The following is a 16,528-nucleotide window of genomic DNA, read 5'->3' as shown; positions in this document are numbered from 1 at the left end:
CATGACATGATGCGGTCGTCTCATCACGGTGTTTAGCACTCTCAATTCATTTGACGGTGCTAATTACTGTTGTGATGTGGCTCTCTGCCTGCAGCAATATGGCGGGTAACTTCCGGCAGCGTGTGTCCTGACCTAGGAGCTTCCGGTGAGCCCAGCGTGTTCTCTCTCTCAGGTTCTTGTTCCGGTGTTGGAGCTCACCTCAGAGACATTTACATTTACCCACGCGTGGAGCGGGAAACAAATATGAAAAAAGGAGACTCCAAACGGCCCCTGGAGCCGGTAACAGCCCCGGGGAGTGGGAAGAGTAATGGGCATGAATCAGGGACTCGGTTTGAGGCGAAATAGATGGGAGGGAGTGCGAGGGGCACTGACTGGGGGTGAGGAGCAAGGGGGTGCTGACTAGGGGCGAGTGCGAGAGGCACAGAGTGGATGTAGGTGAATAGCAGGGGGCAAAGGCTGGGGGGGTTGTGTGTGTGTGTGTGTGTGTGTGTGTGTGTGTGTGTGTGTGTGTGTGTGTGTGTGTGTGTGTGTGTGTGTGTGTGTGTGTCTGAGTGTGAGTGCTAATCCGCTGTGTCTTTCTAGGAGACCCCTTTTGCTGAAGGGGATGGAGTGCTGAGTGACGGGGACAGTGCTGACCTGAGTGACAGTGAAGAGAGCGTTTACTCCGGCCTGGAAAACTCTGCAAGCGAAAGCAGCGATAATGAGGAAAGCGAGAGTGCGGAGGAAGAAGACGATACAGCAGGGGAGACCTCTACCCGCAAGGTAACGCTCTAAAGAGAGTGCAGAGAGCAAGTCGCCCTGCTAGCCACCTGAATATGTGTGTGGAATAGTAGTGTGTGAGGGGAGGCTGGCGCTGGGTAGAGTTGGCATGGTGTAGCAGTGTGTGAGGGGGAGGCTGGTGCTGGGTATAGTTGGCATGGTGTAGTAGCGTGTAAGGGGAGGCTGGCGCTGCGGCTGGGTATAGTTGGCATGGTGTAGTAGTGTGTGAGGGGGAGGTTGGCGCTGGGTGTAGTTGGCATGGTGTAGTAGTGTGTGAGGGGGAGGCTGGCGTTGGGTAGAGTTGGCATGGTGTAGTAGTGTGTGAGGGGGAGGTTGGCGCTGGGTGTAGTTGGCATGGTGTAGTAGTAGTAGTAGTGTGTGAGGGGGAGGCTGGCGCTGGGTGTAGTTGGCATGGTGTAGTAGAAGTAGTGTGTGAGGGGGAGGCTGGCGCTGGGTATAGTTGGCATGGTGTAGTACTGTGTGAGGGGGAGGTTGGCGCTGGGTGTAGTTGGCATGGTGTAGTAGTAGTAGTGTGTGAGGGGGAGGCTGGCGCTGGGTGTAGTTGGCATGATGTAGTAGTTTGTGAGGGGGAGGCTGGCGGGTGTAGTTGGCATGATGTAGTAGTGTGTGAGGGGGAGGCTGGCGCTGGGTAGAGTTGGCATGGTGTAGTAGTGTGTGAGGGGGAGGCTGGCAGGTGTAGTTGGCATGGTGTAGTAGTGTGTGAGGGGGAGGCTGGTGCTGGGTAGAGTTGGCATGGTGTAGTAGTGTGTGAGGGGGAGGCTGGCGCTGGGTATAGTTGGCACGGTGTAGTGGGACTCACGCTTTTACATATTCCAGGTCTCCCGGCCGCGGAGGTCTCTGAAGGCTCCTCTCTCCGACCCGGATCCCGGACTGGCATCGCAGGATGAGCCGGCGGCGCGGAGTAACGAGTATGACCAGGATTCTTCTGATGAGGAGGTGAGGCTCCCCTTGATGGCGCTCGGTGGGCGCATGTTGGAGGGGTACACGTTACCGCTCTATGCCGTGTAGTGTTATAGGTGAGCGGCGCACGGAACGCAGTGTTTGTTTTTCCCGTCATGCTCTTCGCTGGACGGCAGTGGGTCGGTTACACGCGTGTGCTCTGGAACACGCCAGCTCCTTATCATACTGCATTACAGTAAATGATTGTCGCAATGTTTAACCCTTTAACACCTACACGGCGTTTCATACCATGACGAACAAAGTGACGTCTCGGGAACCGCCGTTAACCCTTTAAGGTATAGCGAGGGCTGCTGATTGGTCAGAGACTCCGAACAGGTTCTAAAAAACCTGAATAATCAATAAGCTGGCAGCAGGTTGCCGGCTGGTTGATGGCGAGATCCTGGCTGACGGGCAGGGGTGTCGGACGTTATGCCACAAACAGCCCCCCCAATCTGCAAATAAATCGCAAAACACGAGAAAATACCCGCATAGTATAAACATTTTATTCTTCTTAAATGGATCACATCTCCCATCATCCTCAGCCAAGCTGATCATATCAGTGATGGGAGCTGAGGGCACACAAGAAGCACGGCCTGTGGGGTGTTTCGGTGACCGCTTATGGGGGGTCCATTATATTACCGTATACCGTGTGGGGGGTCCATTATATTACCGTATACCGTGCGGAGGGGGGGGTCCATTATATTACCGTATACCGTGCCAGGGGCAGGGGTGTCCATTATATTACCGTATATAACATGCGGGGGGGGGTGTCCATTATATTACTGTATATACCGTGCGGGGGGTGTGTCCATTATGTTACCATATATACCGTGAAGGTGGTGTCCATTATATTACTGTATATACCGTGCGGGTGGTGTCCATTATATTACTATATATACCGTTCGGGGGGGTTTCCATTATATTACCGTATATACCGTGCGGGGGGTCCATTATATTACCGTATACCGTGTGTGTGTGTGTGGTGTCCATTATATCACCGTATATACTGTGCGGGGGGGATCCATTATATCACCGTATATACTGTGCGGGGGGGATCCATTATATTACCGTATACCGTGCGGGGGGGGGTCTATTATATTACCGTATAGCATTTGGCCGCAGGGGACGTTATATTATCGTATAGCATGCGCTTGGGTGGGGTGGGTTATATATTGTTATATTACTGTATAGCATGCGCTTGGGTGGCGTGGGTTATATATTATATATTATGTTATATTACTGTATAGCATGCGCTTGGTTGGGGTGGGTTATATATTATATATTATGTTATATCACCGTATAGCATGCACTTGGTTGGGGTGGGTTATATATTATATATTGTTATATTACTGTATAGCATGCGCTTGGTTGGGGTGGGTTATATATTTTATATTATGTTATATCACCGTATAGCATGCACTTGGTTGGGGTGGGTTATATATTATATATTGTTATATTACTGTATAGCATGCGCTTGGGTGAGGTGGGTTATATATTATATATTATGTTATATTACTGTATAGCATGCACTTGGTTGGGGTGGGTTGTATATTATGTTATATTACTGTATAGCATGCGCTTGGTTGGGGTGGGTTATATATTATATATTGTTATATTACTGTATAGCATGCGCTTGGGTGAGGTGGGTTATATATTATATATTATGTTATATTACTGTATAGCATGCGCTTGGTTGGGGTGGGTTATATATTTTATATTATGTTATATCACCGTATAGCATGCACTTGGTTGGGGTGGGTTATATATTATATATTATATTATATTACTGTATAGCATGCGCTTGGTTGGGGTGGGTTATATATTATATATTATGTTATATCACCGTATAGCATGCACTTGGGTGGGGTGGGTTATATATTATATATTATGTTATATCACCGTATAGCATGCGCTTGGGTGGGGTGGGTTATATATTATATATTATGTTATATTACCGTATAGCATGCGCTTGGGTGGGGTGGGTTATATATTATGTTATATTACTGTATAGCATGCGCTTGGGTGGGTTATATATTTTATATTATGTTATATCACCGTATAGCATGCGCTTGGTTGGGGTGGGTTATATATTATATATTATGTTATATCACCGTATAGCATGCACTTGGTTGGGGTGGGTTATATATTATATATTATGTTATATCACCGTATAGCATGCACTTGGTTGGGGTGGGTTATATATTATGTTATATCACCGTATAGCATGCACTTGGTTGGGGTGGGTTATATATTATATATTATGTTATATCACCGTATAGCATGCGCTTGGGTGGGGTGGGTTATATATTATATATTATGTTATATCACCGTATAGCATGCACTTGGTTGGGGTGGGTTATATATTATATCACCGTATAGCATGCACTTGGGTGGGGTGGGTTATGTTATATATTATGTTATATTACTGTATAGCATGCGCTTGGTTGGGGTGGGTTATGTTATATATTATGTTATATTACTATATAGCATGCGCTTGGTTGGGGTGGGTTATATATTATATATTATGTTATATCACCGTATAGCATGCGCTTGGTTGGGGTGGGTTATGTTATATATTATGTTATATCACCGTATAGCATGCGCTTGGTTGGGGTGGGTTATATATTATGTTATATTACTGTATAGCATGCACTTGGTTGGGGTGGGTTATATATTATATATTATGTTATATTACTGTATAGCATGCGCTTGGGTGGGGTGGGTTATATATTATATATTATGTTATATTACTGTATAGCATGCGCTTGGGTGGGGTGGGTTATATATTATATATTATGTTATATCACCGTATAGCATGCACTTGGTTGGGGTGGGTTATATATTATATATTATGTTATATCACCGTATAGCATGCACTTGGTTGGGGTGGGTTATGTTATATATTATGTTATATCACCGTATAGCATGCGCTTGGGTTATATATTAAATATTATGTTATATCACCGTATAGCATGCACTTGGTTGGGGTGGGTTATATATTATATATTATGTTATATCACCGTATAGCATGCACTTGGTTGGGGTGGGTTATATATTATGTTATATCACCGTATAGCATGCACTTGGGTGAGGTGGGTTATATATTATATATTATGTTATATCACCGTATAGCATGCACTTGGGTGGGGTGGGTTATATATTATGTTATATCACCGTATAGCATGCGCTTGGGTTATATATTATATATTATGTTATATCACCGTATAGCATGCACTTGGTTGGGGTGGGTTATATATTATATATTATGTTATATCACCGTATAGCATGCGCTTGGTTGGGGTGGGTTATATATTATATATTATGTTATATCACCGTATAGCATGCACTTGGTTGGGGTGGGTTATATATTATGTTATATCACCGTATAGCATGCACTTGGGTGAGGTGGGTTATATATTATATATTATGTTATATCACCGTATAGCATGCACTTGGGTGGGGTGGGTTATATATTATATATTATGTTATATCACCGTATAGCATGCGCTTGGGTGGGGTGGGTTATATATTATATATTATGTTATATCACCGTATAGCATGCACTTGGTTGGGGTGGGTTATATATTATATATTATGTTATATTACTGTATAGCATGCACTTGGTTGGGGTGGGTTATATATTATGTTATATCACCGTATAGCATGCGCTTGGGTGGGGTGGGTTATGTTATATATTATGTTATATCACCGTATAGCATCTGTGTGTCTCAGGTTCTCGGCTGCCCGTCTCTCCTGGCGTTTTATGGCATCATTACAGTTAATAATGTGACTGTCTCAGCTTACTATTTAGTCAATCGGCCCCAATTCTTTGACTTTCTATAGAGAGCTGCCGGTTAAGACCGGTGTTTTTGTGGTTTGCAGCAGTGCAGTAAAGCAACGTTGACACAACTTTCATAGAGTAAAGGGAGAGGAGATCTAAACCCCTGAAATTCATTACAGCCAATCAGTGTCTGTTTCCCACCCCACCTAGTAACAGGTGATAACCAACCCCACGTCTGTAACTTGCTGAAATAACCTCTACCGCTTCTGCAGGGGAGCTGTTCCACTTATCCACCAACTCTACCTCCGTCTGGTGTCTGCATGCCCCTCCCCTCTGCATGCCCCTCCCCTCTGCATGCCCCTCCCCTCTGCATGCCTGCTCCTTCTCTCGTTGCTTGTTTGCCCCTCTTTTCCCGCTCATGCTGTCCCCTCTTTGGGGTTTATTAAAGGGAGACTTTGCGGTGGGCTTGTGGTTTTAGATCCTTGACTTTACTATTCATTATAAAGGGCCCACCTCAGTGGGAGAATTTCGACTCCTGTATAATGTATAGATAAATCGGTTACCGGCCCCTGTATAATGTATAGATAAATCAGTGAGCCGGCCCCCTGTATAATGTATAGATAAATCGGTTACCGGCCCCTGTATAATGTATAGATAAATCAGTGACCGGCCCCTGTATAATGTATAGATAAATCGGTTACCGGCCCCTGTATAATGTATAGATAAATCAGTGAGCCGGCCCCCTGTATAATGTATAGATAAATCGGTTACCGGCCCCTGTATAATGTATAGATAAATCAGTGACCGGCCCCTGTATAATGTATAGATAAATCGGTTACCGGCCCCTGTATAATGTATAGATAAATCAGTGAGCCGGCCCCCTGTATAATGTATAGATAAATCGGTTACCGGCCCCTGTATAATGTATAGATAAATCAGTGAGCCGGCCCCCTGTATAATGTATAGATAAATCAGTGACCGGCCCCTGTATAATGTATAGATAAATCAGTGCGCCGACCCCCTGTATAATGTATAGATAAATCAGTGACCGGCCCCCTGTATAATGTATAGATTAATCAGTGACCGGCCCCTGTATAATGTATAGATAAATCAGTGACCGGCCCCTGTATAATGTATAGGTAAATCAGTGACCGGCCCCCTGTATAATGTATAGATAAATCAGTGACTGGCCCCTGTATAATGTATAGGTAAATCAGTGACTGGCCCCTGTATAATGTATAGGTAAATCAGTGACCGGCCCCCTGTATAATGTATAGATAAATCAGTGACCGGCCCCCTGTATAATGTATAGATAAATCAGTGACCGGCCCCTGTATAATGTATAGATAAATCAGTGACCGGCCCCTGTATAATGTATAGATAAATCAGCGAGCCGACCCCTGTATAATGTATAGATAAATCAGTGACCGGCCCCTGTATAATGTATAGATAAATCAGTGACCGGCCCCCTGTATAATGTATAGATAAATCCGTGACTGGCCCCCTGTATAATGTATAGATAAATCAGTGACCGGCCCCTGTATAATGTATAGATAAATCAGTGACCGGCCCCTGTATAATGTATAGATAAATCAGTGACCGGCCCCCTGTATAATGTATAGATAAATCAGTGACCGGCCCCTGTATAATGTATAGATAAATCAGCGAGCCGACCCCTGTATAATGTATAGATAAATCAGTGACCGGCCCCCTGTATAATGTATAGATAAATCAGTGACCGGCCCGTGTATAATGTATAAATAAATCGGTGTATAATGTATAGTTAAGCGCTCTCTCGCTCTCTGCCGCCTGTCTCTCCGCTCGGTGTCGCTCCCCCCTCTCGCTGGTGAGCACACAATGAGTTTAGCAGCTGCTGTCAGGTAATGAATGAGGATCTGGGCAGCGCATGGACTCCCCTCCTCGGTGCAGAAGCCGAGTGTCTGACCCCGGGCCCAGGAGGGGGGGGTCGCTGTTCAGTAGCAGCTCGCTGTGAGGTGCCCCCCCTCCTCCTGTACTTGGCAAGTGGTCCCCCGTCCCGCTCCAATCCGGCTAATAAGACCGGGCTGGATTTGGGGCAGACGCTGCTGGCCGCGCATTAACCCTCAAGCTGCCCAGTGTTGTGTGTCTGTGCATGGAGCGGCGGGGGCACCTGTGTGCACGGAGCGGCGGACGTCATTCTCTTGGTATTTGGGGCATAGGCTGTTCCTGGCTCGCTCCCCAAGTTACTTCCTGCACTGTGCGTCAACGACAAAGCCCCCCTGTGCCCGGTCCGCGCCGTGCGTCAGCAACGAAGCCCCCCCCCGGTCCCTGGTTTGCGCTGTATAGCGTTGCATGCAACCCCCCCCAGTGAAGGACAGATGGGTGTTTTAATGCGCATCGCGCACGTCCTGCAGTTAAAGTTCTTGTTCTCCTGAGACCCGCTGGCCAATCCGGGAAAGTCTTGTCTGCTTGGCGCAGCCGATCGGTGGCAGGAAAGCGCTCCTCTTGCGGTCAGTGAGTGCTCCTCCGGGGCTGTCCTTAGGCTTGCCCCGCCCATTACGTTCACCCCTTCGGATTGGTTTCTACCACCTGCAGGCTTATTCCTGCAGGGGGTCCGACTGTCTGCTGGTAACACATTAAACAGCCCACTGCTGGCAACTCACCTTTTAACCCTTTGTATGGGGGGGTGACCTTTTAACCCTTTGTATGGGGGGGTGACCTTTTAACCCTTTGTATGTGTCACTGACCTTTTAACCCTTAAATCTTAGTCGCAGTGCTAAAAGCAGGAAGGCGGATGACAGCTGTTTTAAGGATAATAAAGCCGTTTTCTTTCAGCCCCCCCCCCCGGGTTAACTCTTTCTGGTTCATGCTGATGGGGAATCCGTGTGAGCCGCAGTCTGCGTGCCGTCTGCGATGAAACCCTATATGTTTAATGTATACATTACTGGGATCGGGCGGCCCGCAGACGCACAGCTCATAAACGCCATTAAAGGGAACGAGCCTCAGCCCCCCGCCCCCAGGGAACGGGCCTCAGCCCCCCGCCCCCAGGGAACGGGCCTCAGCCCCCCGCCCCCAGGGAACGGGCCTCAGCCCCCCGCCCCCAGGGAACGGGCCTCAGCCCCCCGCCCCCAGGGAACGGGCCTCAGCCCCCCGCCCCCAGGGAACGGGCCTCAGCCCCCCGCCCCCAGGGAACGGGCCTCAGCCCCCCGCCCCCAGGGAACGGGCCTCAGCCCCCCGCCCCCAGGGAACCAGCCAGAGGAACGGGGTACAGCTGGGAGTTTAATATAGCGACATCAAAAGAGGGATCACCAGGAAGCCCCCAATCTGTAATTTGAACAATCCATGCCTGCTCATCCTTACAGGGGTCTCTCATATGGGAGGGGGGGTCAGGTGGGGTCTCACATGGGGAGGAGTCAGGTGGCGTCTCTCACATGGGGGGGTTTCAGGTAGGGTCTGTGCATGGGAGAAGCTCTTATGTTGTGTGTGGGCGAACCTGTGCCCTGTGTGGGGTCTCGGGCCCCTGGGGCCTGGTTTGGATAGACCTGGTCTAGTGATATGCCAAACAGGCTGGAAGCTGCGCATGGAGACGGCTCTCCTGTGCATTCAGTTTGGCTGTTAGTTTCCGTTCTTAAAAGCCCAATAATGGGGCAGATTTCTAGCCGCCTGCCCCACGCTGTCCCTGCTTCTGAGAATGAGCCACGTGGGGCATTTAAAGGCTGGCCGGCATTAATCAGATCTGGGGGTGTGAAGCGCATGGACTGGTGCCCGGGGGGAGGACGCTGCCCTGGCAGTGAAAGGGTTAAAGAGTCACCTGCAGCTTCTTGCAAGCTGATCTGGGGCTCAGGAAGAGAGTGTGGGGGTAGTTATTGCCCCATGGGGATGGGGGAAGATGAGGAGAGAGTGAAGTGTTCCAGAGGTGAGCTGGCTTCCTCCCGCCACAGACAGGCACAGGGGATGCCCCAACCCCCACCTGCTACCCCTGACCCCCCCATCCACAGCTGGAGCAGTTTAAGGCTCAAAGGAAGGGGGGTCAGGAGGAGACATGCAGGCAGAGGCGGCCGACAGTGTGTGCGGCGCATGTTCCTGCCTGGCAGACAGGTGGCGCCACCTCAGACTGCACTCTCCCTGTCTCACCCCCGTCGCCCCGCAGTGGGAGGGGCTGACTCCGTCATGTGCCCCATCACCTGCACCTTCCAGTAACCCGCTGCGTGTTGGTGAATACTCCACTCAGCCCCGGTGACCCCGATCGTCCGTGTTTGCAGGAAGAGGGCGTGATGAGGATAATTGGGGGGATTACGGAGATTTCAGTGTCTCCGGTTAGTATGAGTGTGCGCTGCGCAGGCATTCAGGGGTAATTATAGGGGTCACTGGCTGCAATGCTTTCTGCTCTTGTTATTATAAACCCTGGTCTCGGCCGGGAGCGAGCGTCAGCTTCCCGTATTCACTGACGTTTAGTGCCCCAGCCTGGGTACCACGCTTTACCCGCACTGCCGCCTGGGGTATAGAGACCCTTCATACCCGCACTGCCGCCAGGAGTATAGAGGCCCCTCATACCCGCACTGCCGCCAGGGGTATAGAGACCCCTCATACCCGCACTGCCGCCAGGGGTATAGAGACCCCTCATACCCGCACTGCCGCCTGGGGTATAGAGACCCTTCATACCCGCACTGCCGCCAGGGGTATAGAGACCCCTCATACCCGCACTGCCGCCTGGGGTATAGAGACCCTTCATACCCGCACTGCCGCCTGGGGTATAGAGACCCTTCATACCCGCACTGCCGCCTGGCCTGGTTGCCCCCTCTGGCTGCCCGGGGTTTAATCTATGGCCGGGTTGCCCCCTCTGGCTGCGCGGGGGTTAATCTATGGCCGGGTTGCCCCCTCTGGCTGCGCGGGGGTTAATCTATGGTCGCGGGTTGCCCCCTCTGGCTGCCCGGGGGTTAATCTATGGCCGGGTTGCCCCCTCTGGCTGCGCGGGGGGTTAATCTATGGCCGGTTTGCCCCCACTGGCTGTGCGGGGGTTAATCTATGGGCGTTTGCCACCTCTGGCTGTGCGGGGGTTAATCTATGGGCGTTTGCCACCTCTGGCTGTGCAGGGGTTAATCTATGGCCGGTTTGCCCCCTCTGGCTGTGCGGGGGTTAATCTATGGCCGGTTTGCCCCCTCTGGCTGTGCGGGGGTTAATCTATGGCCGGTTTGCCCCCTCTGGCTGTGCGGGGGTTAATGAGCGCGCTGGCTCGGGGTAGGAATGGAGGGAATGCGCCAAATCCCAATCCGACCTGAGGGATTTTTTTCCGATAGTGAATCTCCCGGCCAAGGACTCCAAATCCTGCCGCAGCCAGACATTAACCCCGTCACCGCCACCCCCCCCCACACACGCACATCCCGTGGGCCATTCAATAGAACACCCTGCAGGGGGAGTGGCTGACCCTGTGGTGGGTGGGGCTTTATTATTAAAGGTCTTTAATAAAGAAGTCTCGCCTAAGGGCCAATCATCAGCCTGTAAATCCCCCCCCCCGTGATGGGGGTCTCTCCCTGGCACCTTTAATGCCCCCCCAGTGACACACGTGGCTTTATGTACCTTTATCTTTATTAACCCTTGAAGACACATACACCGTATTAAATTATAGAGCTTATATTCAAAGGACGAGGCTTGGGTCGCCCGCCGCACCCTTTCACTGCCTCTCATACCCTCAGATGCCAAGGGCCTGGCGTGGGGGTCGGGGGTATCCAGGCACGGCTGCGAGCGGACGTCGGGGGTCCGTGCCGGTTTTGCGGCAGAAATTTGTCACTAATGTCCTGAGGTGCTGGCGGGAGGGGGCAGAGACGCCGGAGGATGGCGCCCCCTTCCTCTGAGTGTGGCTGTAGGTACGTCCGTCTGTCCTGGGGGTATCGCGTGCCCCCTGTACCCGGCCGTGGCGCTGTGTGCCTCCCCTGTGCCGGCTGAGGGGCTCTCTGCGGTGTGCCCGGGGGCAGATTACTTGCCCCTTCTCTCCTGTGCCCTGCGGATGAATGTCTTGTCCCCTCTCCCCGTCCGGTCGCGCAGGTTCTGTCCGCTCTGCCGCTGCAGGAGCTCTTCACATTGACGCAGCTCCCTGTGCCCTGAGTTTGGGGGTCTCCTCGGCGGGGGTCCGTGCTCCCCCGCAGCTCTCCTTATGTTCTGATGACGGTTTTTCTGTCCCGCTCTTTGCCCTGTAGGAGAAGGAAGCGTGTTTAATGTCACGTGTACGTAGACTTCACCCGGGGGAAGGGGGGGGATGAACCATGTATCTGATTTGCAGTCGTTGGTAATTCTGACCCCCATGCGTTCCACACCCTGTTACCCCAAACGCCTCTCCGGCCACTACTGCCCCCAATAAATCCACCCCAGGGGGGCCGGACGGACGGCGTGCCTATCACGCCCTAGCCGGGGCAACGGAGGAACAACGCTCACCCCGGGGTTAGTGACATCACGGCAGTGACCCGGTTAAAGGGCCGGTCCCGTGTCATGTGACTTCTCCCATGATATGTCTTATAATGGTGATAAACGGCGATGAACGCAGGACACGCGATTAACACGGACTGTATGTCATACGAGAACAACAAGCCATTTTTTCTTCATATAGCGCCCTCATATTCCATAGCGCTGTACACTTAGACCTGACAAAGAACAGCAGGCCATAATCTGACACTGGAGGCTCCGAGGGAATGGAAGGAAGTTTCACGTTACTGAGGCGGAACAGCCTCCCAGCAGAGGTGGTAGAGGGTAATCCCGTGAGGTAGGGGTATTGGGTATGGACTGGTTCAACAGACGTTTTCCGCATGTGAAGGCTGCGTAGCACTGGGGTACGAAGCAGAAATCCGCACCTAACTGGGGGTAGAGACACGGTGCAGCCTCTGGGCACAGGCGGCAGACACTGATAAACACGGGACTGATCGCAGGACGGGGGTGGGGGGCGCAGGACAGGCGGACGCAGGACAGACACGCAGCCTGAAAGTTATTAAAGGGCCGAGACCCTTCCAGCAGCCGCCGACTTCCCCGGAGAGTCCTGATGATTTTCCAAGACAGGTTTGAAAGATGAGATGGAAAAGAATCGTTAATGAAGAAAAGGCCTGGGATTAAACGCAGTCCGTCAGTGGAGCGGGAGACCGGGGCCCGCCGGGGGCTGGAGGGACTGCTTGGCGTGGCTCGGGTTAACTACTGTTATGGAAAGAGCAGGCTGGGAGGGGAGCGCCGGGTTCCCAGTGATCTGCCGGGAGCTCGGGCTGGGGAAAGGGTTAATGGATTGAGGGATCTAAAGCGGATCCCTCACTCCCAAACCCTGCGTGTTACAGCCATGGCAAATGATTTGGGTAAACTGGAGACATGGTCGTCGCCACGGCAACCGACGTTCAATGCGAATAAATGTAAAGTAACGCGTCAGGGGCATAACCCCCCCCAACGGCGGAGGACAGAATATCTGATACGGCCCTGACCCCGACGTGCGAGGAGAGGGGCTCGGGGGTCATTATTAACGAGGACAGCGAAATAGAGCCGCAGAATGCCGGGCTGTACAGCGAGGGGTATCAGCAGCAGAGAGAGGGAATCGCTCGTGCCGCTGTACAGAGGACCGCTGAGACCTCACTCGGAGTATTGTGTGCAGCACTGGAGAGCGGATCTCCGGAAGGACAGAGATGTTGGAGAGAAGAGCAACTAAAATGCTTCATGGATTACAGGATAACCCTTACCAGGACAAGTTATATATATATATATATACACTGTGCTATATACATACATACATATATACACTGTGCTATATACATACATATATATATATACACTGTGCTATATACACATTATATATATACACTGTGCTATATACATACATACATATATATATATATACACTGTGCTATATACATACATACATATATATATATACACTGTGCTATATACATACATATATATATATATATATATATATATATATATATATATATATATATATATATACACTGTGCTATATACATACATACATACATATATATATATATACACTGTGCTATATACATATATATATATATATATACACTGTGCTATATACACATTATATATATATATATATACACTGTGCTATATACACATATATATAAATATATACACTGTGCTATATACACATTATATAAATATATACACTGTGCTATATACACATTATATAAATATATACACTGTGCTATATACACATTATATATATATATATATATATATATACACACATATATATATATATACACACACTGTGCTATATACACATTATATAAATATATACACATATAAATATATACACTGTGCTATATACACATTATATATATATACTGTGCTATATACACATTATATATATATATATATACACACACTGTGCTATATACACATTATATAAATATATACACTGTGCTATATACACATTATATAAATATATACACTGTGCTATATACACATTATATATATATACTGTGCTATATACACATTATATATATATATATATATACACTGTGCTATATACACATATATATATACACTGTGCTATATACACATTATATATATATATATATATACACTGTGCTATATACACATATATATATACACTGTGCTATATACATATTATATATATATATATATATACACTGTGCTATATACACATATATATATACACTGTGCTATATACATATTATATATATATATATACACTGTGCTATATACACATTATATAAATATATACACTGTGCTATATACACATATATATATATACACTGTGCTATATACACATTATATATATATATACACTGTGCTATATACACATTATATATATATATATACACACTGTGCTATGTACACATTATATAAATATATACACTGTGCTATATACACATATATATATACACTGTGCTATATACACATATATATATACACTGTGCTATATACATATTATATATATATATATACACTGTGCTATATACACATTATATAAATATATACACTGTGCTATATACACATTATATATATATATACACTGTGCTATATACACATATATATATATATACACTGTGCTATATACACATTATATATATATATATATACACACTGTGCTATGTACACATTATATAAATATATACACTGTGCTATATACACATATATATACACTGTGCTATATACATATTATATATATATATATACACTGTGCTATATACATATACTATATATACAGCCTGGAAGAAAGACGTGACACGTGGGGGGGGTGATGGAAATAGTTAAAGATCTCAGAGATAAAGGAAGAGTTTATTTCAAAGGAGAAATAAAACTACAACAAGCGGGCGGAGTCATAAGCTGGAGGGGCAAAGGGTTAAAGGTAACATCAGGCACTATTACTTTACGCAAAGGGTAGTGGACGCATGGAATAGCCTTCCAGCAGACGTGGTAGCTGTTAATACAGTGAAGACGTGTAATAATGGGATAGGGAGAAGGCTCGGCGAGGTTGGGGACTCGGGCAGACCGGGCGCCTCTTCTCTGCCGTCGCTTTCTGTGTAAATAACCTGAATCCGTGTATCGCACCGAACTTCCTGCGGGCTTATTCCTCCCCATTGGTTTTCCTGTCCCCCTATTAAGTTGCTGATTGGTTTAGGCTGCCTCTGTTGGGGTCGGTTGAGGACAGAAATGTGATCAGACAACACTGGCTCTGGTAGGGTGGTGGATGAATGGAACAGCTTCCCTGCTGAGGTGGTAGAGGGTAATACAGCGAGGGGATTAAACATGCTTGGGATAGACGTCGCCGTCCTCTGTGATACTCGGTGCCCGTTACGGCCGGCTGGCCGGACAGACAGTCAGACAGATGTACAGACAGAGTAAATAGTTGCTTCTGGCATCCGCTTCCTCGCAGAGATGGGGCTGGCGGCCCCCCCGCCGGCGATGGTTGGGTCCCGCGTGTCGTTTTATTTACACATAAGCCGGGGTTATAGTGCCCGGCGGCGGCGGGGTGTGTTAAGACCCCGCGCATGTGCGTCACCGCTGATCTCACCCCGGTATCTGTCCCTCCGCCGCGTGTCACCAGGGGGGGGGGGTTAAATGGGGCGGCCATGGGGCAGCCCCTGTATGTAGCGTGTTAGTGTGCTGGGGTCCGGCCGGGGGCTTAATAATGACACGGGTGTGATAAGCACAGGGCACCCGTCTCCCGAGTCCCGCACCGGTTATACGTGTGTGTATAGATATAAATATATCTATATATCTATAGCTTCCACAACGAGCAGCCAATGAGAACGAAGCGGGGAGCCCAATTATTTATTTATTATTATTATTTTCTCTTCCGCTTCCTGACGCCGATTCTTCGTACTTTATTATTATTATTATTATTATTATTATTATTAATAAATACAGCGTATCAGCGGCGGGACAGAAAATAATAATAATAATAATAATCATCATTTTCTGTTAGTTTGGGGTCGTCGTTACCGTGTATTTCTTATTATTATTATTATTATTATTATTAATAAATACAGCGTATCAGCGGCGGGACAGAAAATAATAATAATAATAATAATAATAATCATTTTCTGTTAGTTTGGTGTCGCCGTTACCGTGTATTTCTTCTTATTATTATTATTATTTATTATGTTTGGTGCTGCTGATGCTTTTTATGTATTTTTTGTATTTATTATTATTAGTTATTATTATTATTAGTTATTATGATTTATTTTCTGATACCTTTTATTTATTATTGGGTATTATGATTACCGTGTATTGGTTATTATTATTATTATTATTGTTATTATTATTAGTTATTATTATTTTCTGTTGGTGTCGCTGATACCGTGTATTAGTTATTATTATTATTATTATTATTGTTATTATTATTAGTTATTATTATTTTCAGTTGGTGTCGCTGATACCGTGTATTGGTTATTATTATTATTATTATTATTATTGTTATTATTATTAGTTATTATTTTCAGTTGGTGTCGCTGATACCGTGTATTAGTTATTATTATTATTATTAGTTATTATTATTATTAGTTATTTTCAGTTGGTGTCGCTGATACCGTG

General features: G+C 47.4%; 2 protein-coding genes across 2 annotated transcripts in view; one reads left to right on the top strand and one right to left on the bottom strand.

The window, feature by feature from the left end:
* The first annotated feature begins 97 nt into the window (after positions 1-97).
* Positions 98-16,528, top strand: part of BOP1 (BOP1 ribosomal biogenesis factor) — a 26,856-nt gene continuing 10,425 nt past the window's right edge. Inside the window, exons 1-3 of the mRNA XM_053467531.1 lie at positions 98-279; positions 583-762; positions 1,597-1,716. Of these exons, the coding sequence (XP_053323506.1) occupies positions 244-279; positions 583-762; positions 1,597-1,716 (336 nt within the window). The 5' untranslated portion in view covers positions 98-243. The remainder of the gene's footprint in view (positions 280-582; positions 763-1,596; positions 1,717-16,528) is intronic.
* The window catches only part of SCX (scleraxis bHLH transcription factor), a 10,383-nt gene continuing 5,204 nt past the window's right edge, over positions 11,350-16,528 (bottom strand). The window contains exon 2 of the mRNA XM_053467557.1: positions 11,350-11,667. Within this exon, the coding sequence (XP_053323532.1) occupies positions 11,629-11,667 (39 nt within the window). The 3' untranslated portion in view covers positions 11,350-11,628. The remainder of the gene's footprint in view (positions 11,668-16,528) is intronic.

The sequence above is a fragment of the Spea bombifrons genome, chromosome 5, assembly GCF_027358695.1.
Source record: "Spea bombifrons isolate aSpeBom1 chromosome 5, aSpeBom1.2.pri, whole genome shotgun sequence".
Lineage (NCBI taxonomy): Eukaryota > Metazoa > Chordata > Amphibia > Anura > Pelobatidae > Spea > Spea bombifrons.
The sequence above is the reverse complement of the archived record's forward strand: the minus strand, read 5'-3'. Positions and strand labels throughout refer to the sequence as shown.